The sequence below is a fragment of the Dermacentor silvarum genome, chromosome 7 (genome assembly GCF_013339745.2).
Source record: "Dermacentor silvarum isolate Dsil-2018 chromosome 7, BIME_Dsil_1.4, whole genome shotgun sequence".
Classification (NCBI taxonomy): Eukaryota; Metazoa; Arthropoda; class Arachnida; order Ixodida; family Ixodidae; genus Dermacentor; species Dermacentor silvarum.
The window spans coordinates 40,051,414-40,077,190 of record NC_051160.1 but is presented as its reverse complement, the minus strand read 5'-3'; the positions used below and the strand labels follow the sequence as shown (position 1 = coordinate 40,077,190).

General features: G+C 47.2%; 1 protein-coding gene across 3 annotated transcripts in view; it reads right to left on the bottom strand.

Moving 5' to 3' along the window:
• Positions 1-22,857, bottom strand: part of LOC119457933 (putative FERM domain-containing protein FRMD8P1) — an 80,987-nt gene extending 58,130 nt beyond the window's left edge. For 2 of the 3 annotated variants that reach the window (XM_037719703.2, XM_037719706.2), the window contains exon 1: positions 22,688-22,857. In XM_037719703.2, coding sequence (XP_037575631.1) covers positions 22,688-22,714 — 27 coding nt within the window. In that variant the 5' untranslated portion in view covers positions 22,715-22,857. Of the gene's footprint in view, positions 1-19,135; positions 19,343-22,687 lie in introns of all 3 variants that reach the window. The other variant, XM_037719705.2, reaches the window with a different exon arrangement.
• Between the last annotated feature and the right edge of the window lie 2,920 nt (positions 22,858-25,777).

The following is a 25,777-nucleotide window of genomic DNA, read 5'->3' as shown; positions in this document are numbered from 1 at the left end:
CGCCGTGAAGAAAAATGGCCCGACCCCGCATATAGAGTAATAAATAAACGCCAGAAAATGCTCGGATTGACTTCACATTTCTCAGGGAGGCTCCTGTAAACAAAGCGGCTTTGAAAAGAAAATTTGGTACATCTCGGTATGGGTGGGAATCGAGCCCGGGCCTCAGGGGTGAGCGAGACAAACACGCTTCCCTGAAGCCACGGCTACTCCACGGTTCAGGCTTACTAAAGGTGCGCCTAGTGCGTGCGTGATTGCACACGTCACGTCGCGAAGCCATCTCGCTGACTAAAGGTGTGGCTTAGTGCGTGCGTCATTGGGTGGCGCACTTGAGGGGCCGAGGAGGTGGCGCCACGTCACGAGAGTATAAAATGAGCGCGTTGATGACGTTGCAAGGCCTACAGACGGTATAATGCTTTCGCACTCCCACACGTAAGCAGTCTTAAGTGTCGGCCGACTTTTTCGGTAAAATAGGGTTACAGCGCGTGTATATAGCAAAACAAAGACAAGATGAATCTGGATAACTTTTGCAGAGTTTATTTTGACGGAATTAGTCCGCAAAATACACGATGACAACGGAACATTCGTAGAAAACATAGTGTATGAGGGCCGCAGCTTGGACGCGAAATTAAACATAAATTTGGTCTCCATTTACAATCATCTTAAGCTCATAGGCAATCAATGAGTTTGTAACCTGACTCTCCCATAACTCGACTGCAATGTTTACTTAACACCGTGAGCGATAATGTTGATGTTTACATTTTCATACGATATTTGTTTATAAAAGCAGCACAGACTATCATTTGAGTCGTACTTATATTTAACAAGTACTCCAATCGGTCTATAGTTGGTAGGGATTTATAACTTCAGATGGCGCAGGAGGAACGGAATACTAATAGACGAAGCGGCTGTCCTGTGCATTTCTTCGTCTGTCGTCCCTCTTGCGTTACCCGATGTTATGCATAGATTGTTTTTGTTCCCTGTTTTATTTGTTTGCTTGTCTGTTTGTTTGTGCGTGCGCATGTGTGCGCTAAAGAATAACGCATTAGCAAGCACTCTCGAAGGTCAAATATTTCGTAATCTCATTCGACAATGATAAGAAGGATCAATTTCCCGCATCCCTCCAGAAACTCAACGAATAAAAAAAAAAACAGTTTCCTTAGCCAAGAAATGGCGAATAACGCTTCCTTGTGAATTACACGGAAAGGGTTAATCCCGTGCGAATGATTGATGCTCCTGCCGAAGCAGTTTGATTGAAGTGCCTGCCGAAGCACTTTCAGTGCCGTGGCGAAATTCCCCCGCAAACAAAACGAGTAACTTAGCCCAAAAAGAACAGCACCAAAGAAAAATACAAGCAGCTTGACGTACGTTGCCAAAGAAGGACAGCGTGCCACTTTTAAGGTCGCCATTTTAGACACCACGCGTTTAAACACCGAGAAGCGACGCCAATTAAGGGGACCTTGGTCGAGAGCGCCACGCAGCGGACACGCCACCGCACACGTGACCCAAAGTGTCGTCTGCTAAATTTGGCTGAGCCACGCTCTCATTTTTCCAGACGAACGATTAGTCGCGGCTCTACAGTAAACGACCGCCGTCGAGGCGTGTGTATATAGGTATACAATATAGTGCATCTGCAGGCTTCGCAAGCCCTCGCTCGCTCGCCGCAATTTTCGAAAACTGAAGTGGCCCGGCGCTTTGTATATAGCGCGTGCCACATTGTAATAGCCTCGAAACGCGCGCGCCATTATTCTACCAGCGAAGCGCTCCAAAACGAAGCCCGCTTTGCGAGGATAAAACCGCGTTGTTCGCTGACCCGCGCCCGCGCACCCGTTGTCCCCCTATCGCATCATTTTGTTTTCTTCTGTTTCGCTAGGGACGGTACGAACCATTTTTCGAAAGACGCGCACGCGCTAGGTATTCCTTTTGTCTTCGGCAACTAAAGCTATACGATGACAAGAAGTCGCACGGACCTCAATTCATGCCAGTGTCGTCCGCGGCGGCGTGTGGGTCACGCGACGGCCATGTTGAAAGAGAGAGCCGAGCAGAAGACGCGCCGCACGGACCGCGCCGTCTGGTTGCAGTAACGACAGCGCGTATAATGCATCGTCGTCGTCAAACGCGAGAAACACGCTTCACAAGAGATACAAAACTGAAAAAGGCAAGAAATAAAGCAAACAAAAGACCGCAAAATAATAAAGAATGATGGCACGCTCGCGATTCGTTTGTTCTCTGGTCAACTTACCGAGTCGACCCTGACACAAACATTTAGGCTAAGCCTAACGCAGTACGTATTATCGCCGAGGATGTTTTGGTCAATGAATGCCGTTATTGAACAAACTCACTCGTTTGCATGCCAAAGCTGTGGCAAAGTTTATGCAGTTGATCAATTGGTGATGTGCCAAAATTGGTTGCCTAGAGCATTCTGCTGCCCTGACAGCATCAGTTGAACGTTTTTATTGCGTAACAAGGATTCATTTTTTGCTTAAAGGTGTCACGCAGCAGGGCACTGAGAATAAACTAAATGCACTGAAATATTGCGTGTTGTAGATCAAATTTTCCCATAGCTGTTTTCCTCCCTTAAATAAACGATTTTATGACCAGATCTGTTGCTGTCTGAAATCATAGTAAATTGCTTATTTGAGCGTCGAAAGGACATGCTACACGTCTTCAAGCGCTGGCACAAAGTGGTTTGTACATCGAGAAGTAATCGGGTAATGACTGCAGTTTACACGTCGTACGTACGGCACGCATAGGGTGATTACTAAAAAAAAATTATGGGGTTTTACGTGCCAAAACCAGTTCTGATTATGAGGCACGCCGTAGTGGGGGACTCCGGAAATTTGGACCACCTGGGGTTCTTTAACGTACGTGCACCTAAATCTAAGTACACGGCATAGGGTGATTACTGCTGACCTCGACGACGACGGTCGCATTTTGAGGGAGTCGAAATGCAAGGCACCTGTGTGCCGTAAGGTGTGAGTGCACGTTAAAGAACCCGAAGTGGTCGAAATTATTCCAGAGCCCCCAGCCCCTATGATCCTGATCCGGAGGACAAAAAATAAATAAATAAATAAAAATAATAAAAAAAACCCCGCGTTTGAATCTATCGACGCAATGCGAACTGGGCCCGTAAAATCTCACAGGAGTAGTGATGTGGGCTGATAAAACGTTGATTTCATGGATAAAGACGTATATTCCATGACGATCGCCGACAACGCGCGATACCCGAGGCTGGCGATGCGCTCATTTCGGTTGCGTGCCTTCCCGCGCCTCGGTCAACAGCGCCGCCCTGCGGCATCGGTGCGCTGAGGGGTCACGCTTGCGCCGCCGGTATTCACACCTCCCCTTCTAGCCACCCTAGTGTGGGTCACGCGACGGCCATGTTGAAAGAGAGAGCCGAGCAGAAGACGCGCCGCACGGACCGCGCCGTCTGGCTACAGTAACGACAGCGCGTATAATGCATCGTCGTCGTCAAACGCGAAAAACACGCTTCACAAGAGATACAAAAGTGCAAAAAGGCAAGAAATAAAGCAAACGAAAGACTGCAAAATAATAAAGAATGATGGCACGCTCGCGATTCGTTTGTTCTCTGGTCAACTTACCGAGTCGACCCTGACACAAACATTTAGGCTAAGCCTAACGCAGTACGTATTATCGCCGAGGATGTTTTTTTCTTTCCGCCCGCCAATTAACACACGATCGCTGTACCACCGCCATTTGATTTTTTTTTCTCTCTCTCTCTGTTGTAGTTGTTGGCTCGCTGCAGGAACATTTGTGTCAACACGGACTGCGAACAAAAGACGAACCGAGGAAAAAACAAAAACAAATGAAAATGCATCCGCCGGATAGACGCAACACAAGTTTATGCTCCAATTTAAAGGAAGACGCGCTTGCGAAAGCACCGCTGTTCCAGTCCACAGACTCAAATAATGTTCGGCAGACGGCTGAAAAGGAGGGCGACTTTTGTTTCGCGATCGAGCCAGGCACGTACGAAATTCTCGCAATTAGTTTCCCTTGTGGCCACGAGGGGCGGGGGGGGGGGGGGGCGCAACCTTCGGTGTTCGTTAATGTTACTGCATAGGCTCACTCAAGGGAGTTTATACAATAACTTCAGTGTTCGTTCTCTCGCCACTGCTCGCCGATATAGCAGGGGAGGAGGAGCGGGTACAAACGTCTTTATTGTGAGCAAAATAAATAAACATAAGTAATTAATATAAAGCCGGGAGTACGGGAAGAATGTTGCGAGGGGCAAGGTCCACGTCTGCAGCTCTGGCTTGAATGGTGGCCCCTTGGGGTGCGGTACTGTCAGATGCGGGCCTCAAGCCCTGCTATCTGAACAGAACTCAGCCTAACTCCCCTAAGAACACTTCGTGTAATCTAGCGATGCCGCCGCGAAGCCTGGGGTGGCATCCGAAATGCATGGCGCTGGTGGATTCCATTTTCCCAGATCCTTTGTATCGTGAACCTTATTTAAATCGGCCTTATCAGGATGTACTTAGGTGGGTCCGTAAAATGTGTATACCTCCTGTATTAAAAAAAAAAATTCTTTAAATTGCATTCTAAAACACTTCCTGTTGAAACCTAGTTGAACGGGAGGGGCTGCTTTGTACCGTGGTCCCCGAACTGTTGACTGCCTGCGTGTTGAAACCATAGATCACATAGAAACGTGATCACTGTAGGGATGCTATATTTTTCTGGGACCTTCTCCAACGGACGCTTAAAACTGACATTGACATCACTCCATACTCAATTAGGTTCCTACCTTTTAAGATTACTGGCGGTCCTCCCTATGACATGTTCATAGTACTGGGTTTATACAGCCTATGGATATCTAGACTTTGTGATCGCCTATGCCGAAAGCCCGCGATCTACAAGATCATTCTTTCGTGAAGGTGCAGCTTATGTAAGAAGTGTGTACGCTGCGCAGGAACCTCCGCCTGACTTGATGCACTTGTTGGACGCATGTGTGTGTTTGCCCGAATTTTAAGTGTGTAGCTGATGACCGCACTGTAATATATTTTTAGTTTCGTTTGTCATGTAATAAAGAAAAAAAAAGCATTTCTAGCACAGCCTGCTAATGCGTCGGGTTGCTGTCAGGGAGGAACGTTTGTGAGGTGGGTTCGATTCCGCTCAGCACCGGAGAAATTCAAATGGACAGACAACCAATTTTTATGGTAACCGTTTTTTTTTTAGCGCTACCATACAATTAATCATCAATGGTAATGCGGCAAACGCCGTGGACCATTTTTTTAATCAGAATTTTCGCATCTGTATTGAGGATGTAGTCGTGCTCACGAAACATGCTGGAAACAGCGATAGGTAAGCGCAATTGCGATTATACGCCGGCATTGGTGGGAAGCAGGCGAGAAGTGCGGCTATTGCTGTGAGAAAGCAATACATCGCTTATCAAGCCGATGTTCCTACCATTCCTGTTTTATGAAGCATTTAATTATTGTTCACTATAACAGGTGTTGTCCGAATCTACGCCCCAGCGAGGCTGCCTCCAAGTAACACAAACTGATCTCGAAAGCCATATGCTTTTACTGGCTGCATGCACCAGGCTTTTCTTTTTAGCCAAGCCAAGCGGTATAGGACTAGTGCTATTACTGCAGTGCCGGCACCCATTCTCGGCACTATTCGTCGGTGACCTTCTGTATCTCACACAGACCGCATAACTCGAGGCACTAACTCGCAAGCTCGCGCGCGTACAACACAGCCCTCATGTGCGCCGCGATGACTTGAACAGCACTGCCCACTCTGCTGCTACACTCGTTACCAACGAAGGCAGCTAGTGTGCAATCAGATATCTGATGCTACGTTATGTCATATGCTATGCTAGATATATGACGCTATACGCCGATACTCATGGCGCCGACCGTTGCGCGCCGCACAACAGACGACCGACCGAGCAGGAGCGATAGGTGCTGAAACGCCACGACGTTCTACTCCCACGTGACCACCTTCTACATCAAAGGCACAACTAGACACCTCCTGGGAAAAGAAAACGAAACGGGCTCGCAAGATAAGCTATTATAGTTTATTATTTGGGGAGCTGTGAGGCGCCCCAGTATTTGCTTTAGGGTTCCGAAGTCGTGCACCTAAACCTCCTCCCCCACCCCGAGAAAAAGAAAAGTCGAGAATGTCATATCGGTACTTCTTTAATGTCGGTGTTTTCTGTCCTGTTGGAGTCCACAATGCTTCCCCTACGCTGGCACAAGGAGCACAGTCAAAAGAAAAAGGAAAATTAAAAGAAGAGAAGCAGAAACCAATAAAAACAGGCACATAAAACATCGCCCACCAAGGCTCCCCGCTTCGAACGCAAATCGAAGCAACTTACATAGTCCCACGTCCAGGGACGTACGCTTAAGCCATTAGCAGCTTATCCGTGCCCGTTGAAAGCTCATGGAAATCCAAACGATCAATAGAAGCGACAGGCAAAACGTAGAACGACACAGTAACTATACTATGCAGCGGAAGCAGTTTCTCACGAAGAAGGTCACACTAACTGTTTGCACGTATCTGCGTAAATTAGTGAAATGAATATAGGAAAAAAAAAAAAGGTAAGAGCGGCCATACCCGCAAAGCTTCTCGGTTGCAAGTCTTTAGATTAGCCGGCGCGCTTGCTGTAAAAAATTGTTCGGCACCGTTTCTTAGGGATCATTACTCCACACAAAACGGCTTTAAGAAAATTGGCTGTGGCTTAGCTAAGTTATGCCTACGTGTGCGATGAGGCCACTTCAGCGGGAAATCAAACCCGGGACCCAATCAATATAAAACTGTCCGCATTACGTACACCACAGAAATAAAACTACACTATTTTAACCCACGACCTGACCTCTTGGCCAACAGCACGACACACTCGCTTATAGTCAACCCGGCGAATGTGCCGAGCAGTACAGGACAAGTTATTCACAAGAGCCAGATCCCATCAGTCGCTGTAAAGCTTCGTCTATACGATTAAATCTCGCGTCGTAAAGTCTATGGCGTAAGCATCACAGTGGAGCTGCCGGGTGCACTAATTAGCCTGTTATTAGACCTCGAAGAAAAAGAAGCACTTACGTACACGCGAAGGGACGTATAATATATACATGCGGCTAAGCACACCAATAATAACGCGCACGCTATCATAAAGAAAGCGGACGAATACAATGGGAAGCGGGTCAGCTTCCGGGATATAGGCGGCCGTCCACAAATTAAGCGGGCCGGTTATTGTTCGAAAGGCGAGTCGAGATAATTGCATTTCCGCGCACACATCAAGCATGGGCGTATTGTCTATATACAACTCGTACTGGCAGACAACATCGCGCGGTTGTCTAAAAATACCGCAAGTATATATAGACGATACCATCATGCAATCACGCAATCATTAATAAAATGCGCGCTCTAACATGGCCGCGTCTCGGGATTCATTAATTTTTGGAGCGCTAAAGATGCGAACAGTTGGCTTTTTTATTATTTATCATTATTTTTTTATTGCCCACGGTCGAAACAGTCAAGTTATTATAGTATACAACGCCGCCTCTCCTGTTAAGCTGTGCAGCATGAGCCCCTGCAGACGAAGATTATATCACCGCAGTTTCCCACCCACACCGGAAACATTAGAGTGCATTAGAGTAAGATAATTTACACCCGTATAAGTAAAAAAAGAGTGTAAATAGTTTATAACTCCGTCACGGAGCGGCATAGTTTCTCGAGCCATCTACACGCCGATTAACGGCCGCCAAAAACGTCGTGTCCTCACGGTGCGGCATAGTCTCGAGAAAGCGACACGCCGATTAACGGACCCAGGTGTGTGCGTGTGCGTCCGTGTGGTGCAGTGCGGGGGCTCGACCTTGGAGAGAGGGGGGTATTTACCGTTCCTTCGCCCCTGGTGAAAGGGGCGCGGCCAAGACTTTTGGGAGGAGTCATGAAATAATTAGGTGAACTCTGCATACCTGCAGATCCCCTACGTAGGGAACTAGGGAAAGGAGAGGCTATTTAGGCGCAGGTTTTAGGCCCTGCTAATCAGTCTAGGAGCTGAACCTATGAGTTGCTGAGAAGCCGTCGGAAGTCGGAAGGGGGGGGGGGGGGGGGGGGCTAGTGCCGTCCAGTATCGCCTGGGCCGCCTAGCCGCGTCGGAACTCCAAGTAACTAGTTGACGTACGAGACGACAAACCAGCGTCTGCAACGAAACTCACGGTAGTTCGCCTCAAGTTAGCTCAACCTGCTTGAGGGAAGTCGTCAGATCTAGACTCCCGGGAAATCCAGCCCAGCAATCGCATCCACCTCGACAAGATCGGCCCGCCAGCATTCTTCGGGAAAGCTGTGCGCCGACTTCACGGTTTATGGACTTGCTGCTGCTGCCCGGCCACGCGTATGACATCGCTGTTTTCTTTTGAATTTTATTTTAGTGTATTCTTGTATATTTGATCCAAGCCCTGCTTCATGTTTATATCCACTGTTAATTGCTCGTCATATGTACTTGTCTTCATCATTGTGTTATATTAAGTTCAGGTGTGTTTGTCTTGTGTCTTTTTTATTTTATTTTATTAATTTATGTACATTTATCAACCGATAAATATCTTGTTTTTTTGTTTACTCCTAAATCTGACGAGAACTTCTATATAGTGCCCCACCAACGGGAGTAAATAAAACAAAATAATAAAAAAATGCGACCAGCTTCACACTAGCGGTGCCAAATCTGAAGAAACACCGAAGCTGAACGACGTTCCTTAGCAATTCGTGGATGTAGGCTTAACGCGGCTTAACTTGGCTTTTTCTAGGCAAGGTTGGGCTATCAGGGCAAGGCTATAGGCTATCATGGCAAGGCTGGGCGTTGACGCTTGGCTTGATTCTCGCGTTCTCGGTAGACCAGATCGGCTCGGCGACGTCGCCTAGGCTTTGTTGGCAAAGTAGGCTAGATCGGCACGAAGACGGCGATTCCTTCCTGCGTGGCTTGAAGGCGCTCCTCTCGTCGGGCAGCCTCTTCCAGCGTCAAGGTGCGCTCAGGTCGAGCCATATATCTCGGTATAGAGCGGGGAAATGCCCGGGCTCCGTCGCGCGCGTACTTTCATTAGCGCGGTGCCTCGAGCGGGCAGGCGCGGCAATTCTGCGTGTATTCGCGGGCTTCTTTCACACTCGGAAAAACACATTTACGTAGCACGCATTGGGCAACAGAACGCTGCATCGGGAGTTTTAGGGGCGAAGCTCCTTAGGGTGTGGGTCTGTCCCTCCTCTGTAGTAGGTAGTAGTAGTAGTAGTAGTAGTAGTAGTAGTAGTAGTAGTAGTAGTAGTAGTAGTAGTAGTAGTCGTCGTCGTAGTAGGTAGCCACGTCTAGTTTTATGAAACAAAAAAAACATTCCGAAAGTTGTGTCCGTAGCGCGGAATCGAACGAGGGAGCCCTCGCTTCCGAACGCGCGGCGCTAGCCACTACGCCACGAAGCGCACATGGACACACGCACCACGATGACAATAAATACCCAACATTAACGAAAGACTGCGCGTTTCTAACGCGTTTGTGCTAGCGCGTTACGGCCCTTGTAAGAAGCTGGTGTAAGACGCTGTGGCCTCTCCGCCTTACCACCGTATTCATAAACGCTCCTCGAGATCGACTTGAACTTGACTTGCCACCGCCTTGGGCAGCGCGTTCGAAACTCTCTCATAAAGCCGTCATAATGAAGGGACAACGCAAGCCATCCATCGTCTAAGAACAAATTAAAGTTGATTTTGTATATATACACACAGTGTTTCTGACGTCTTTACATGATGATCGACTGGGCGAATTACACGGAAGATTCACGGTTTACCGATGATTCCCTCCGGAGCTTCGCCCACTCATTATCATTCACCCCGTGGATATGCTGTGATTTTTTTCATGTTGCTCTACAATTTTCTCATTGACAGCTTTAAAAATTTAGGCCAGTACTTCTCGAGTTGGATAATTAATTACAATTACCTAATCAAATCTCAGTAACGAAAAAACTACTGGCGGCTACTCCACTGTACTGGAAACAATACGCACTAGGTTTGCTTCGCGTAACGCCGTTCCTCTTTTTTTTAATATATCATGCTGCGTGATAGCTGGGACACCCTGTATACACACGATCCGACGTCTCGACACCAACCTTAGGTAACAAATTGAAGGATTTTACGTTTCCCGATCTTCATAATCACTAAGTGACATCATTTTACGTGCAATATTCGCGTGGCAGAGTTTCTAAAGGGTGAAGAAAAATGTGGCGTTTGACGCGCCGAAACCGCGATCCGATTATGGGGCCACATGCGCCGTATAGTGGGGGTCTAGAGATTAATTTCGACTGCCAGGGGTTCTTTACGAAGGATTTACCACGGCGGACCGAATTCTGCGGACGATGCATGACGTGGCTGAGCCGCAAAGAATTGCGCTGGCAACAACAGCTCACCTGTATCGCCCCTGTGTGCGGCGTGCTTCGGTGGCACTGGGCGCGACGTATAATGCTGGTTCGCGGAATTTCGTCCATCTATAGTGAATCCAGCCGTAATGCACTCTTATGTACACGGGCGTTTATTGCACGTTGCCTCCATTAAAAAAAAAAGGCCGCCACCGCCGGCCGGTCCTGCAGAGTTTCTACAAACTTTCGCAAACGATGCGTTGGTATACTCCTCTAAGGCGCATGCGCGCTGAAAGGTGGCACACACCGCATGCTGCACGCTGTGTCGCAATCTGCCTCGGCCGCTGCGTTTTTCATCGGTAGTGTACGCCGTCTTTCGCGAGCGTTCGGTGAAACGTCGAACGCTCGTCCGCATGAGGACGTCCCCCCCCCACACCCCCCCCCCCCCCTGCGCGCGCGCGCGCTTAAACAGCGAGCTAATTACTCTCGGCCGGTGGGCAGTCGGCGATTCTGTGAGTCCAGTACATGGCTTTTCAATTAGGGACGCTCGTCTTTGCAAACAAAGCCGCGCCTTCTCTCCAAATGTTTTGCAACGTGATCCAGTTTCGTTCCTCTTGAGCTTGTTACCACGTAAGCCAACAGCCCCCCCCCCCCCCCCCCCCTCATTATCGTCTGTCCCACAAACCGCGGCCGTTCCCGGGCCTTTTGTCGTCAATTTCCAGCGCTTTTTGTCTAAAACGACCGCGGAGTCCCGGTGCATCTATGGAGCGCTGTTCGTACACGACTGCAGTTATGTTCAGCGTGACAAGGGCTACATAGTCTGCAGTAGTAGCGTGCTCAAAGCATCGAGAAGACATTCGCTGCGCCGCCGTAGAGAGTATAGTAACCAAAATGTTTTATAGTCTTGTTAAGTGCAGCCGGCTTCAAAACTCTACGAAGCTGGCGTATATAACAAGCACATTTCGCGTTGAACGTTTGCTCTCACTACACTTTAATGCGGGGCCTTCGTGCTTAGCCACTATACGTCCTGTTGAAAGGAACCTCGATTTTCCTTTTCATAATATACAGTCCAACCAGGGTATATCGAATCTGAAGGGAATCACAAAAAAGTTCGATATATAGGTAATTCGATATATAAAATACAACTTTTATACAACAATTTTCCAGGCGATTTTGCTGCTGTTCGTTATACACAATAATTCTTAATATTTGCGTTCGATATATCCGCGTTCGACTGTATTGCTTGACAGGCGGTATACTTGACCACCGCAAGAGCACCAACGCATACCAACGGTTCTTCCCGCCCCGTTGAGCGCTGCACGCAACTTGTATACCGACGACACCGTATATATACACAATACTAAGCGAAGTTCTTTTTTTTTTTCGATGAGCGCGCAATGATGGCACAGCCCACTCGTCGTTGTCCCGTGCCGTTGTCGCCGCCAGCTGGACACAGCGACCTGCTCGCCATGAAGGCCGCTTTGAACCCACGACGACCGCTATTTTGCATGAAAAGTGACCTTTTTCTGACCTCGTTCCAGCGGGGGATCGTGACCCCGATCCACGCCCCCGCTCTTTCTTTCTTTCTTTTTTCTTTATTTCTATTCGCCCCTCTTTTCTATTCAGCGGGTGGTCGCGCGCGGACCGTGTAATGGACGGGTTAGAACTGTTGAACGCGTTCGGCGTCAGCTTGCGCAACCGCGAGCACGTACACACACAGCCTGCTCTTGCCGTTTGTGTCGAAAAGCAGATGCCCGGATATGGCTACGGCGTCGTGCCGCATGGCACGAGGTCGCGGGTGTGATTCCCTGCCGCGGCGGCCGCATTCGATGGGGGGGGGGGGGGGGGGGGGGCGGAATGCAAGAAACGCTCGTGCGTATACTTAGATTCAGGTGCACGTTGAAGAACCCCAGGGGGGCAAATATGACGTAAGTAGTAAGTAAAATTGCCCAGGTAAACTTACTGAAAAACTACTTCGGCTGAGCTCGATGCCTCGCCCTCATTTTATTCCGAGGAGGTTACGGGCCTTCGTTTACCGCCATTTCTCTCAAGACACATCGAAGCGCGTAGAAATGAGCGATCTAGGTGCATCGTAGCTGCTTTTATAGGCAAATCACAATCCTGAGATCTCATACGTCTTTGAGAGGTAAGGTTTCTTTTACCTCTTCACATTCCGACTGCTGAATCGCCAACGGAACAGGTAATCTAAAACTATAGTAAAAAATAATAATAAGGCATAGTACGTACCGGAACTTAAACATAAACAAGATAGAGTATTATGAGCAAGTAAACATCATCACAATCAACCCTTCGCGAGATTTTCGCTAAAAATGGAGTCTTCTGGACAGCGGCCGGGGAACTTGGTCCACAAAAAAAGCTACCAACACTGCCTAGATAACTGTCCCAAGCACACATCTCGTACTCCACGGCGCAGCTTGCACGCGGCTTCCCAAGGTCAACGATCTAGCGGCGTAAGCAATCCCTTATCCGCGCCATAAACGCACGTTTCTGGCGGCGGATCGCGAAGACGAAGGTCCGCAGACTAAACGGACACACATCTATATCCGAGAGCCACCGCGAAACGTTACAGAATCGTGGAACGGGCAAACGCAACAAAAGTCGATCGCAGTGTCCAGCAAACGCACGCGTTTCGAGCGGATTACAAGCGCGAAACCTTCGCGGCCGTATATGCGAACGTATATGTGCGGCAAGGTAAAACTCCGTTTCCTCGTTCCACCTTACAGCGTTTTTTAGAGCACTTTTGTAAAAAGAACGTACGCCCCCGAATTCTGTTTCTATATATAATGTACAGCCGTGTCCACGCGGTCACGGCTTGCGAATCAAATTGTGTAGACTGACCACAAGGAAACGATTGGGACCGGCCGGGCGTGCTGGAAGGAATTAGATCGGCCGTGAAACAAGCGCGCCCCGAAGATCGAGGCGAGCCCGCGGTGAGGTCGATTGTGCTGTAGAGGGCGTAGATTTGGCGCGGACCTCGATCCAGAAGCGAGGAAAAGGAAAAGAAAGTAATACTCATTTTTCGTACGGGTAACAGGCAGCCTTCGTCAGGCAGATCATGCTTTATATTTCGCCTTGTCACTCAATACATTCACTGTGCCTGACGCAATGCTAAATAAATAAAGTAAATGTTTAACCCTATAACGCCCGACGTATTAATCTACGCTAAGTTTGATATCTCAAAAAGTTTACTTAAACACGGGTAATTTAGGGCATAGCCTATGCAGTAACGTTTTTTTGATACGCTGGTGCGAGTTTTCGGTTGTTGATGCTTTCATCAAACCAATTAATAATTCATTAAATACACTACCAATTAACGTTTTACCCACACATACGATTGTTGTTTTGTCGTAAGAAATGTGTCCTACATGGCCAGATGTAAAGGTGCACGAGGTGTTCTAATTTACCTTTATTTGGAACTGTGTTTAGGTACTGCAGGGTTAGTAAATATCTACGAGCGTAACTCGGTTAGCGATCTCTTGACTTAAAGAATGCACATTCTTCAGTTTTGACTAAACGCAATCGTTCTCCAGAACTTTCACTTAACGCGAGAAAAAGAAGTAAAAGAAATAGAGAAAGAAAAGCCAGTTCAGTTTTCCATTAAAGAACAAGTTCTATAGTTACAGTCCCTATGCAAATTATTCCCATTTCATTTGTCCACATCCAGGTTTTGTCGACATCTAGTGTGCCGTGAAGGAAGCCAAAAGCTGTTCAGTGCAATTTGAACTCAACATACTTTAATGTGTGGTATGAAACACAGGCCGGTCGATCGACAAGCCTTCTCAGAAGTCATCTGAATGTCTTCAGAGCATGGCGGGAACGGTGCGGAAGAACGGCGGGTTCTACGTGGCACGCGCCGCCATCTTGAAAAGATCGGTACATGACGAACTAACTGCAAGGAGATCTATAAGCAAGGTGCCTCGATGAGTATAAAAAGCAGAAGAACAAAGAAAAGGAGTCTCGATATTACACGTTAAGCCGCGGCTGACGACGGCAACAAACGTGGTCAGCGAAGAAACACCGGGGTTGCTATTATATACTTCATTACGCACACAGCAGGCAACAACGCCAGGAAGGCCTGATAAGACTTCTCAGACTGCTAGCATTGGCGACCAAAATATAGCGCGTTACATTTACATGTCAACGAAAGATCAATGTATGCGTCATGTAATTCGACTTGCCATGAAGTCACATAAGATAATTTCATATCGCCAAAATATGACGTAAATACAAATATTATAAGAAAGACGTCTCAGATCGCAGCGAAGTCGCACCGCGCACCGCTCGTGACCAAAACATAGTACGTCGCCATACTGGATCGCATCAAGATGTACTTTGAATAATACGTGATTTGACGTAACCTTACACGAACAAGCTGTAGCTGCAACCAGTGGCGCACCGACGGGGAAGGGTTTCGAGGGGTTGTAACCCCCCCCCCCCCCCCCCGAGGCCGACTTAACACCCCCCTTTTATTTAACCCACTTTCTTTCCTTGCGCATTTGAGTACTGCAACTAAGATGTAAGACGCGCAATCGTCGGCACATTCGCAAAAAGCGCATTTTTTGACAATTTCCCATGAAGAAATTGAAATTAGTGCTGTTTAGATGGTATTGGCAAACTGTCACCCCCCTGGCAGAGATCCTGGGTGCGCTACTGGCTGCAACGTACGAAGTAGTTATAACGTAGAGGGCGTTGGCATATCAACAACTACTGCGCTGCCAAATGCGCGCAGTAACACTGCCTTGACCGCACTACTTGCGCAGCTGCCGCAGCGTTGCCCATTCGCCATCTTGTCAGTTCCGACTGGCTCACGTGTCCGCTACGGCCTCCCCGATTGGCTCGAAACGTCAACAAGGGCGGAATTCGACGACGCCCGGAAGAGCACCCCAGTACTGCTATCCTGGACTATTGTCAAAACCCTCCATATTCTCAGCTTCCGCCACGTTCGAGTTTTCGGCCAATAAGAGGGGGCGCTGTAGAGCGAACCGGAGTTAGAAAGGAGCCATATACAGCAACTGCGATGTCGAACTTGACAATGCGGCTTAACGTAACTATACTGTGTCCTGAATAGCAAGCACTCCGGATCCAAGTTATCCGAGTCACATATGCAGAGACAGAGATTAAGCCGAATAAATTAACTACACCAGGTAGAAGCGATATGCAGGCGCTTCGATAAAGCCGCCGTCCGTAATACGTTTGCTTTCCTAGGGAACACTTTCTCCTCGTCCAGCAGCTGGAATTGAGACCGCCGCTCTTTATCTCTGCATCCTTGTACTGCCGGACGATCAAAGCAAAAACACACACAAGAGGCAGAGAGCGCGTCGAATAAAAATTAAATCGGGGCGTGTAAACGAAGTCAAGGAAAAGAAACCGCGCACGTGAATTCTCTAAATACACTTTCCCTCGTGTCGATAACCTATTTTTAATTCGGTACCCAAGCGCAACGAAGCCACCAGACGTGCCAACATAAACAAAAAAGAAAAAAAAAAGAGAGAAAAGAATAAATGGCGGGGATTGGGGGAGGGGGGGGTGCAAACACAGGCTAACCTCAACGGAAGCAGTAAGATGTATACAAACCGGCAGGAGCCTCCCCCCTCTATCTTTTAAGTTTATTTCCCTTCGCGCCGTAAACGCAGTCGCCTTTATCGTTCTTGGAGCAAGCGCGGTCACGAAACGAAAAGCAAATTATGCCGACTGTGCACGGGAAAAAGAAATACTAAACGAAGACATGAGATAGAAAACACTGAAAGAAGAGGGGGGGAGAAAAGCAAGAAATACCCATGGTACCTCCGCAGCAGGCGCGGTTACCGACTCGCTCGCCTGGGAGGCCAAGCCAGCAGGTTTATTTCTTTCCGCATTGCATTTCCTTTCTTTTCTTTTTCGCCAGTTTCCCGTGTCGGCCAATCTCGCGTTTCCCATTCATGCACGATACGCGATTCGCACGATCGCAGAGAGCGATTGGAAGCGGCTCAAGAAACGACAACAACGCCACCTTTGGCAGCAGCGGGGAAGTTGCAATATAAAAGCGCTCAATGAAAGCGCGACGCCAGTCCAACGCGTTGGTATAACAAAAGTAAGGGACGTAGGCGATGAATGATAACGCCAGGAGGGCGTGGAAACAAAGGCGACCGGTGAGGACAGTGGAAGTTCGACGAACATCGCGCAGCACAGCTCCGCCACGTGGAATCACTTTGGTATTACATTGCGTTGGTACGTAGGCTGTACCACGTGATTATAGCCGGCATGCGCCGGCTGCGACGGAAACGCAAACTACTGTTTCATTGGTCACCAAACAGCAGCGGGGAATTGCTCGAGAGTGCACATGCAGTTCCTGCCAAATGTTTTGAATTCACTGCGTACTGGGGCCTCTGCTGAACTGTCATTGTTTCAATGCCCCGGAGGGTCAAGCCTACTTTGAGCGAAGGAAAGCCAAGAGATTGAATGCCCTTCTATAGCCTGCAGTTAGCTTTAATAGTTGGGTGCCAACGAGTCTTTTATGACCTTTGAAAGCTCAGTGTTGGATCAAATGGCATGGGTACATGCGTACAGTGGCATCTCCATGTAGTATGTCAACAATGCGACCATCTCTCAAACTTGTTCTGGTAAAATTGTCTATTGTTTACCAAAAAGCACAGATGAATGTACATACAACATTGGTGGCTCATTGTGCCAATTTTTCATCCTGGACTGCAGAGCAATCTCATGGCATTTGAAATGCATTTCAAACAATCCCACACGAATTAGTATCAATACTGATGAAAGCCAGTGGCAGTAAGATGATTAAACATTGACATATTCTGCTCTGTGCATTTGAATTCAAGTTAGACATCATGAGCTTAGTGGTCAATTTGACAAGCAGAAGCAGACAACCGCAGATGCATCAATTTGGCCAGGGAATCCATACTTTAGAGATTTACTGTTCATAATTACATGAGGTGACCAAGAGGCTGTCTTTTCACAGATTTTGCTTGAGCCATTTGTACTGAAATGGTGTGAATGCAAGCACATTCTTCTTCGAGTCAGTCACCAACTACCTTCTCGCTCCCTCCTGCTTCTGGCCTTTGACCCCTCAATCGGGTAAAACCCAGCAGAACCAACGATGGTGGACTACATCAAGAAGTGCCCAGTAAGGACTTGCCAGTGGAACAGTGGGATGGAGGTTTCCTTAGTACAGTCAATCCCTTGGGACAAAGAATTTTTCATTTCTTCATTATTTCAACCACTGGCATCAGCCATGTCATGCTTAATACGCACATGCTCATCAGATCATTATAAAGTAATTGATCAGGTGCTTCGTCATTGCTTTGTAGGGTGACAGACACATGGGAATCTCAAGCAGTGATGGTTCTCCTTTTGCCCTGAATAGTTCAGGTTCAGGCCTCCAGCAAGAGAGTTAAAGTGTGTGCCATAGAAAATAAGCATTTTTCCCGTAATTGGTAAAAATTTCTTGGTGAGGTTAATCATGTATTCATGATACCCATGTGCTCTTTCAGCCCATCAGACAATAGCCTACAATGCACAGTAAGGCTTTGAGATCTCCTGCCAGTTACGCAACACATTAGTGGCCTTGGTTTTCTACGCTCATTCCAATGCCCAATAACTGAATGTTGTCCTTTCCTCAGAACAGGCGGCAGTAGGCTTTCTGTTCAATGTGTGCAGCGAACAAATAAACAACCTCCTACAAGTAATTCTATAGATGCATTTCTTCTTTCATAAATCCCAATCAATGCATCAAAACTTCTAGGAAGTCATATTGCAGCCATGCAGCTAAGCATGTTGGCCTGCCATACACTTTGTAAAAATAATAACAGTGTTAATAATTCTGCCATACAGCCTATGAACCCTCAAGAGGTATAAACATATTTCAAAGGCTTGCAACACTCTTGTCAAAACACGGGCACTTTTCAGTATGCTTGAGTATATTCCTGCTGAAATCAACACACACGAAGCACTGCTATATATTCTTTACGAGCACAGTCGACTTCAATCTTGCTATACCCCCTAAAGCTTTGTGTTCCTACAACAACGTTCGCAATGTTTGGACGCAGACAAACTTCAACAAAGATCAAAAGGGATTGTATGAGAGGTATCTGACACAATGACAGTGATGAACCAAATATGGGCACACAAGGACTGCAGAAAACAATATTGCTCCTTCAGTTGAATTCCTGGCACTTATTAAAGCCATTTGTCTTCAGTCAGCGCCACGGCAAAAACGTCTTTCTTAAATGCTGGCCTTTAAAATCCAAATTCTTTTTTGAAAGTATGAATTGCAGGCACCCCGTTATGGATAGTGTGCATGAGTGCAAACACGAAACTATGAATCACATTGTGCCACATGCCACTGTTACAGCACATATTGAAGTACTATTACCATTTGAACAGCTTTCTAAAGTTTATGGTACGCAGGTCCTGTTCTCTTTTGCGCTGCCACATCTTGTTTTTTTGGAAAGAGCTACACATAACGCAACCCCTGTCACTCTAAACCAGACAAGTATTGCAGATTACACTCAATTCATATTAAGAAAGCTTCTAGACAGTAGGCAGGCAGATGGAAACCTTAGCTTCAAACACAATTATTGAAAGCACAAACTGAACCTTTGCGCATGATAAGTATCACAGAGTCTCAAAATAACATAACGCTGTGGCAATACAAATGACATAGCAATTATATAAAAAGAAGGAAAGCGAAGCACTAGAAGGCAAGTCCAACAGAGATGCAACACATCATGCAGCAGTCCTCGAAAACTTCTTCCATGCCACATACTTACTGTGAGAGGAGTTGTACCAGATAGTTCTGGGTGATATTGCAGAAGCACAGGGACGCCCACCACCAGAAGCAGAGCAGGAGGCGTAGGGCAGAAAAGCAAAGCACGTGGAGGCACAGAAGAAAAGGGTGCAGGGACCCAAGAATCAAAGCGAGGTAGGCACACAAAGCTTGCGCGAAGTTCTCACCCCAGAAGAAGACAGTCGACACACTGGACAGACAGAGAGAAAGAGAACAGACATGTGCTGGCTTGTGTCAAGTGACATGATGTGAATGTGTCACACTTGACATCACCAACCACGAACGACTCAGCAAAATTCTCCTAGTCGACAGCTCTGAAAGCTTCCATTCCAAATGAAAGATCTCTTCCACAGAATACACTCATAGTTGAAGTGATTAAGTGCCTATGACCTTACGTTTCTCAATCTCATTATATCTGAAGTCTCTGGTACACGTGCACTCTCACAATAAACATTGCGATGACAATAGCTACAGTGATTGCAGCAAGCTGGTTTGACTATTGTGATATTATCACACGAACATATTTAGTCGAGCAAAGTGAAAGAGCTTACACTAAAAATCGCAATGGGTGTAATTTCAATCAGAATTATTTCAGTTTGCTTTAGAAATGTATTGTTCATGTGCAACTGCAACTGCTAACACGGAAAACGGGAGTAAGTATTCGAAGGCCAAATGAGTTCTGAGACCACGCCACACCACAACTTGCCTTAATTTTTAATGCCACTAAGTATGTCCGTGTGGCACCACGTGAATAAGCATGAAAACTTTAAGGCACTGAGCAGTAAATATAATGGATTGTGCTTGAATGCCCATATAAGAATTTCTTCATGGAGAAAATGTGCTTGATATGATTCCCTAATGCAACCTGCCCCCCCCCCCCCCCCCTTGGATATCTATTACTAAACCATTACTCTGCTAGCATTCTTCATGCATGAACTCAGGCTGGTATGACAACATTCATACTAATATGGAGTTTTTCCTTAACATCAGATGGCGCTCTTCAAAAGGTGTTGGTCAGTAATCACCGGTGAAAGATTTTTTCTTAACTTTTTTGGAGTAGTGACTTGGAGGTTGGCTTCTGTACCGAACTAAGCCCCATATTCTAGAATGCACTTTCACTCGACACTCCACCTTGACTTGGGAAGGTGAATTGCAGCCCCACCTTTCGACCAATGTGGTCACTGCGTTTACATGACATCCCTTGGCAATTCCCAATGAAAAATATTGTAGCCAAGTGCTCTTAGCATCTGTGCTTGAGTGCACTGGAGTGAAGGCGTGTCCCTCAAGCAGTTCCTCACCATAAAAACCCCTGAGGAGTATTAATAAAGCTTGGTGTCGTCTACAGTCATGGGGGGCACTGGGCGCCGCTCAGTAGAAACGAGGAAAAGTATTGAGTCGAGGCCCGTTCGTGAATATGAGGTTAAATTCTACTCCACCTTTCCTTCAGAAGAAAGCAACTTTTCCTGCCATCTCTCAAACTGACCCTTGACGCCATCTCACTCTGCGCAGCTCTCAGAGCAATTATTTTCAGTCCAGCTTTACACAAATGAAATGTGACATCTAACTTCTTAATTTTGACATTCATCACTCTGTGGCTCTTCTACATCTCTTTCATTATTGTTATTAAACTTCGTGGTGTGCTCGTCTATGACTAATAATTCCTTTCCGCAGCTTCTGTCTTCATAATCAGCTTAGTTAGAGTCAATGTTTTGGTCATATCGCAAAGTTCAACTTTTCTACTTTGTGTCGTGCTGTTGAATTATATTGCTTGGTCTTCCAGCGATATTGTGGTAACAGGTGATGCTGGAGTTTTCTTTCTTAAAAAGTTGCACATGCAGATGTGTTAAATTCATGCAAGCAATGCCCATTATGTTCTGTTTTGCATATTTGTGCAGATGAATACTTACATTTTTCTTTGCATTGTTTAACTTGCTCTATGTAACGTGTATTTTATTGGCTGTTCATTTATTTTCCCACTATTTTCAGCTAGTTAGTGTATGCTCTCCCTGTAGTCAATGCTCTGGTGTGCATGTGAGGGGTAATTTGAATAAATAAAACAGCAGTGAACCAGTGTTCCAAGCTGAAGCTGTAGAGAAGAAGGCATGATGGCATCACCCTTTCACTAGTAAAAGGGAATACAGATATTCAGTTAATGGACAAAAGTGTTTGGTACAGAGAGAGCATTTCAGAGCAGCTGACATAATTATACATATTTGCAAGTCATGAATTAACAAGTGCTAGCTGGAAGCTTCAGGCTACAAAGAGAAAGAACCTATTATGTAAGAGGCTGTTACTGTGTGACTACCAGTTCACTCTGCACACACACACACACACACACACACACACACACACACACACACACACACACACACACACACACACACACACACACACACACACTGATCACCTTCAGCGAAGTCAAGAGAAAATACACCCTGTGAATGCACTTGAGAGCTCTACAGCAGAATTGTACAATAACTCTGAGTAACAGTTTTTCAACTTCCAGTTACATGCAAGGTCCACAAAAACATTACCAAAGCCAGAAGCTTAATAACAATTTTCCTTAATTTATCCAAGTAAGAACGACTGCTAATTGAATTCGGGTGCAATAAAACGCTAGAAAGTACACTTTCGTGCCGCGTCGCAACAAATATCAGCGCAATCAGCAACGATTTAACTGAGGATATCATGTATTTCTGTCTTTTCCTTTTCAATGTCGCAATTTTTCTTTCTGCGCCACCGTCACCTGCTGGAAATCACAGCAACTTCGGGCCGTATCGTAAATCAACTAGGCAATAAATGAAATACGAACGCAGCTTTTATGCTGTTACCGTGACGAAAATAAAATTCCACGCTCCAATTTCAGATTTGTGCACCAATGAATGTCATTCAGGCTCTACACGGGAGCTCGCGGCTGCGGTGTTCTGCGCTTCCCGCCGTCGTAGCAAACCCGTATTCGTAAACCCCGTGATTGATGTAACGGTGAGCGTTCACTTCGCAAGCATCCGCTCCCCCGCCAAGCATCGCCGACGCCTGCACGCGATGCTTTCGTTTGTTACCACGCCGGAGTCGTCTACGAAAACAAACATTTCGATACCTCCGAAAGCGCTACGTTAGAAACAGGAAGTTGCCTTCGGCTTGAGTGTGATCTAGTTCGGCGAAAGCTCGCTTTCGCGCACCTATTGTATACCTATTGTCTGCGTTTACAACGGCACACGTCTCAGGTTCACACGCGGCCCTTCGCTTCCCGCAAACCGTTGCTCCACTTACCGAGAAAATTCTACCGCACTGGCGCTTTCTCATGCCAAAACGATTCAAACCTTACTCACTGCGGCGTTAGAAATAAAATAAGACGCGGTGGACGAGCGAGCCGTTCGCGATTACAGACTACAAGCGCAATAGTTTAGGAACAATACACGATCAAGTTTTTGTTTTGAGAGAATAAGCAACAGCGCTACGGTAACGGCGCGAGCCGTATCCGAGAGGCGGTGGCACGGAAAAACGATACGTACTCCGACGGAGCGGAGAGACTTACCTGAACTACTTCCTCCGTAGGCTCCATGACTGTCACAGTGAGGTTTGAGCTCTGTAGAACGCTTTCCAGAGGTTGAGAGCAGTGCCGACCACACGCTATTTTTCACGGAACTCACAACGAAACCATAAATTTTCTCGACGAGATCGCCGACTGGCAAAAGCAGCAAGCTGCCGCCATGTTGGACACTAGCGACCTCCAGTGAGCAAAACCGGAGGTAGGCGAAAATGAAACCGAAATCGAAACTCGCCGTGTTCCGCGTGTCGCAACGGCGCTTTGAACTCTTGAGTAATCACGGGCCTGCAGTTTCTAGGTTATGCACGAATACGAAAACGTTATTCTGGCTATGCAAGAGTTAATAATAGCTTCAAGTTTTTGTCTATACTATTGAACAAGAAGGGCTATTCGAAGATTAGGAACGAATAGAGACGAAACGTAAAAGTTCAACCGAGTGAAAGTTCGAGCGTATTGTTGTACGCTCGAACCGTTGGCTAAAGGGTTAGAGCGTTATGGCTAAACGTTTAATGGCTAATGGCTAAACGCTTAATGGCTAAACGTTTAAATTTTGACCTGTCAGAAAAAGTGATAGAACAAACGAACATAGTTGGTGAGCATCAATATAAAGTTTGTGACGATGCTTGCCTTCTTGGTGGAAATTTCAGGTATACACTGTAAACGACACTATACCGTGTTTCTTACCTAACAGGCAACGCTACACCCTACACTGCTAAGACAAGTTCGCAATCATTGGGGCTTATCTTGTCCCCATACAATAATCGTCATCAATCTAGCGTACCTTTCCGGTCTTCAACGCTCCGCACCAAGCAATAGTGCGCCACAGATGAAAGAAAGGGATAGGCATGGGTCACATGTAATCTGATGTAAAATTAGGTCTCCTATTTTTGTATTACATAATATGACGTATATCCTACATGGAACGCGTCGGAGATCGGAACCTATTTAACAGCAAACGAGTGGGATGACAGGTCTTTGCGATCAGTGGTCACACAGCAGTCCTCGAGCTCGTACGTCGCATACTAGAGCCACAAAAGTGCAAAAAAAAAGTAATAACGCTTTATTACTAAGTGCGACGCAGTAAAGCAACCGATCAATGTACGAATTATTCCATTTCATCAAGTACTTGAGTAGAATATGTGGTGCCCAAATTGATGACCTATAGAGACGGCTCTTTCAGGGTAGCAGAAACGAATCTCGAAGGCTATACTTTTGCTGGCTGCAAGCGCCAGAAGCGATTGCGAGAGACAGACACACGTCAAAGACGCCATGTTTTTTTCATATTTAAGTGCATGGCCTGCGTAATGCGTAGGGAATATAACCGATGGTTTATTAGAGTTACAGAATTGTTAAAAAAGTTGTCGCAGTTTCACCTGAAAGGCGAAGCATTAATTGCGATAGCAAATTTGAAGAGAGCTATACGGAGTAATGATAGCAGCTTTATCAGCTGTATAAACTTGGACATGCAGCAGCACCGGCAACACGCAGAACTGTTGTCGACGCCGTCGGCGTTTTGCCCGCGTTCGCTCAAAATGCGTGCGGCGTTGGTGACTGTTGCCGGAGCCTCTGATATAAATAAGCACTGGGTGCCGCAGCTAAACGTCGCCTCCCTTCCCCCCCCCTTCCCCACGGCCTGTCGCGCGTCGGAAGAAGGCACGTTTGCTCTACATATATGGTGATTGTAGAGGAGGAAAGAGACGCCTACTTCTGCAGCCCTTAACGCGCAAAACAGCGCAGAACAGCGCAGAACGCGCGTTTGTTCTCCGCCGTGCGTTCACTCCCCGTGAAAGCGCGCGTCCCTCGCGCCCTTTCCCTCGCACATACAGCGTTCGGCCCGCGGCGACGATTTCATCTCCATTGACGTCATACGGAACCTCACGGCGACGGCGACGGCTACGGCGACGGCGACGCCGACGGCAGAAATCTGCTTTTGAGTGTCCATATAATTGCTATCGCAATAAAAGTATGGCTTTTTGGGCTAGGTAGATACATCAGAGGGGGCCATAGCGCTAGAGGACACGGACACGAACGAGAGAACAAGACGAGCGCTAACTTTGAATTGAGTGTTTATTTGCAGAAACAACCGTATTTGTACGCCCGCACACATGTATAAAAGGCCCAATAACCGCACATGAAAACCGGCCGCATCCAGGAAGGCAAATTCAAGGAAAGTGCTGTCGAGGACAGCAGATAATTAGGTTGTGCTATGCAGGAAAATTTGCAGACATAAGACGGAATCAGCTGGCGCAAGACAGGAGTAATGACGATCGCTTGGAGAAGCCTTCGTCCTATAGTGAACGGCTGATGCTGATCACTTGCATTTTACTTTCAAATTACTATAAAATCCCATAATCTTAGTGAACAGCATAATCGAATACGACTCTACCGAAATAGCAATATAAAAAAAGAACTCTGATAAGTGGTTCTTGAGGGAAAGGGAAAGGTTGGCGCTATCTTCTGCAGCCCTTGAGGGAGCACGGCTCAGCGCCAAGAAAAAAAAAAGAACTCTCATTGGCCGTATGTTGTATGCGCGAGTGAAAGCGCGCGATGGCGAGGGACGCGCGCTTTCACGGAGAGCGAACGCACGGCGGAGAGCAAACGCGACTTATGTGCGAGTGAAAGCGCGCGAGGGCGAGGGACGCGCGCCTTCACGCGGACCGAACGCACGGCGGAGAGCAAACGCGACTTCCCAGTGGAAGAGAAGTGGTGGGCGAGGAGGGCATCGAGGCACTCTAGACTGTACGTGTGCGTGCCCGCTCTCCCACTGCGGCGCATGCGCGCAGCCCTGCGGGCCTCTGCCCCCTGTGCCGCCGACTCTCTCTGGGTGGGTGGTGGTGGTGAAAACTTTTATTGAACAAAGAGAGAGGGTGAAGCCCGTGAGCTCCATGAAACTAGGTGTCATCCTTAGTCCGGGACGTCATTGGTCGAAGCCGCCACTCGAGCCCGTTGGACCAGAGCTCGTTGTTTCTCTAGTCCGGAGCTGTTGAGCACGGTCGCCTCCCAGTCCTCTCGAGTTGGGTGGGGAATAGGGGATAGTTTGGGATTCTGTTGGCAGGCCCAGACCATGTGATACAGATC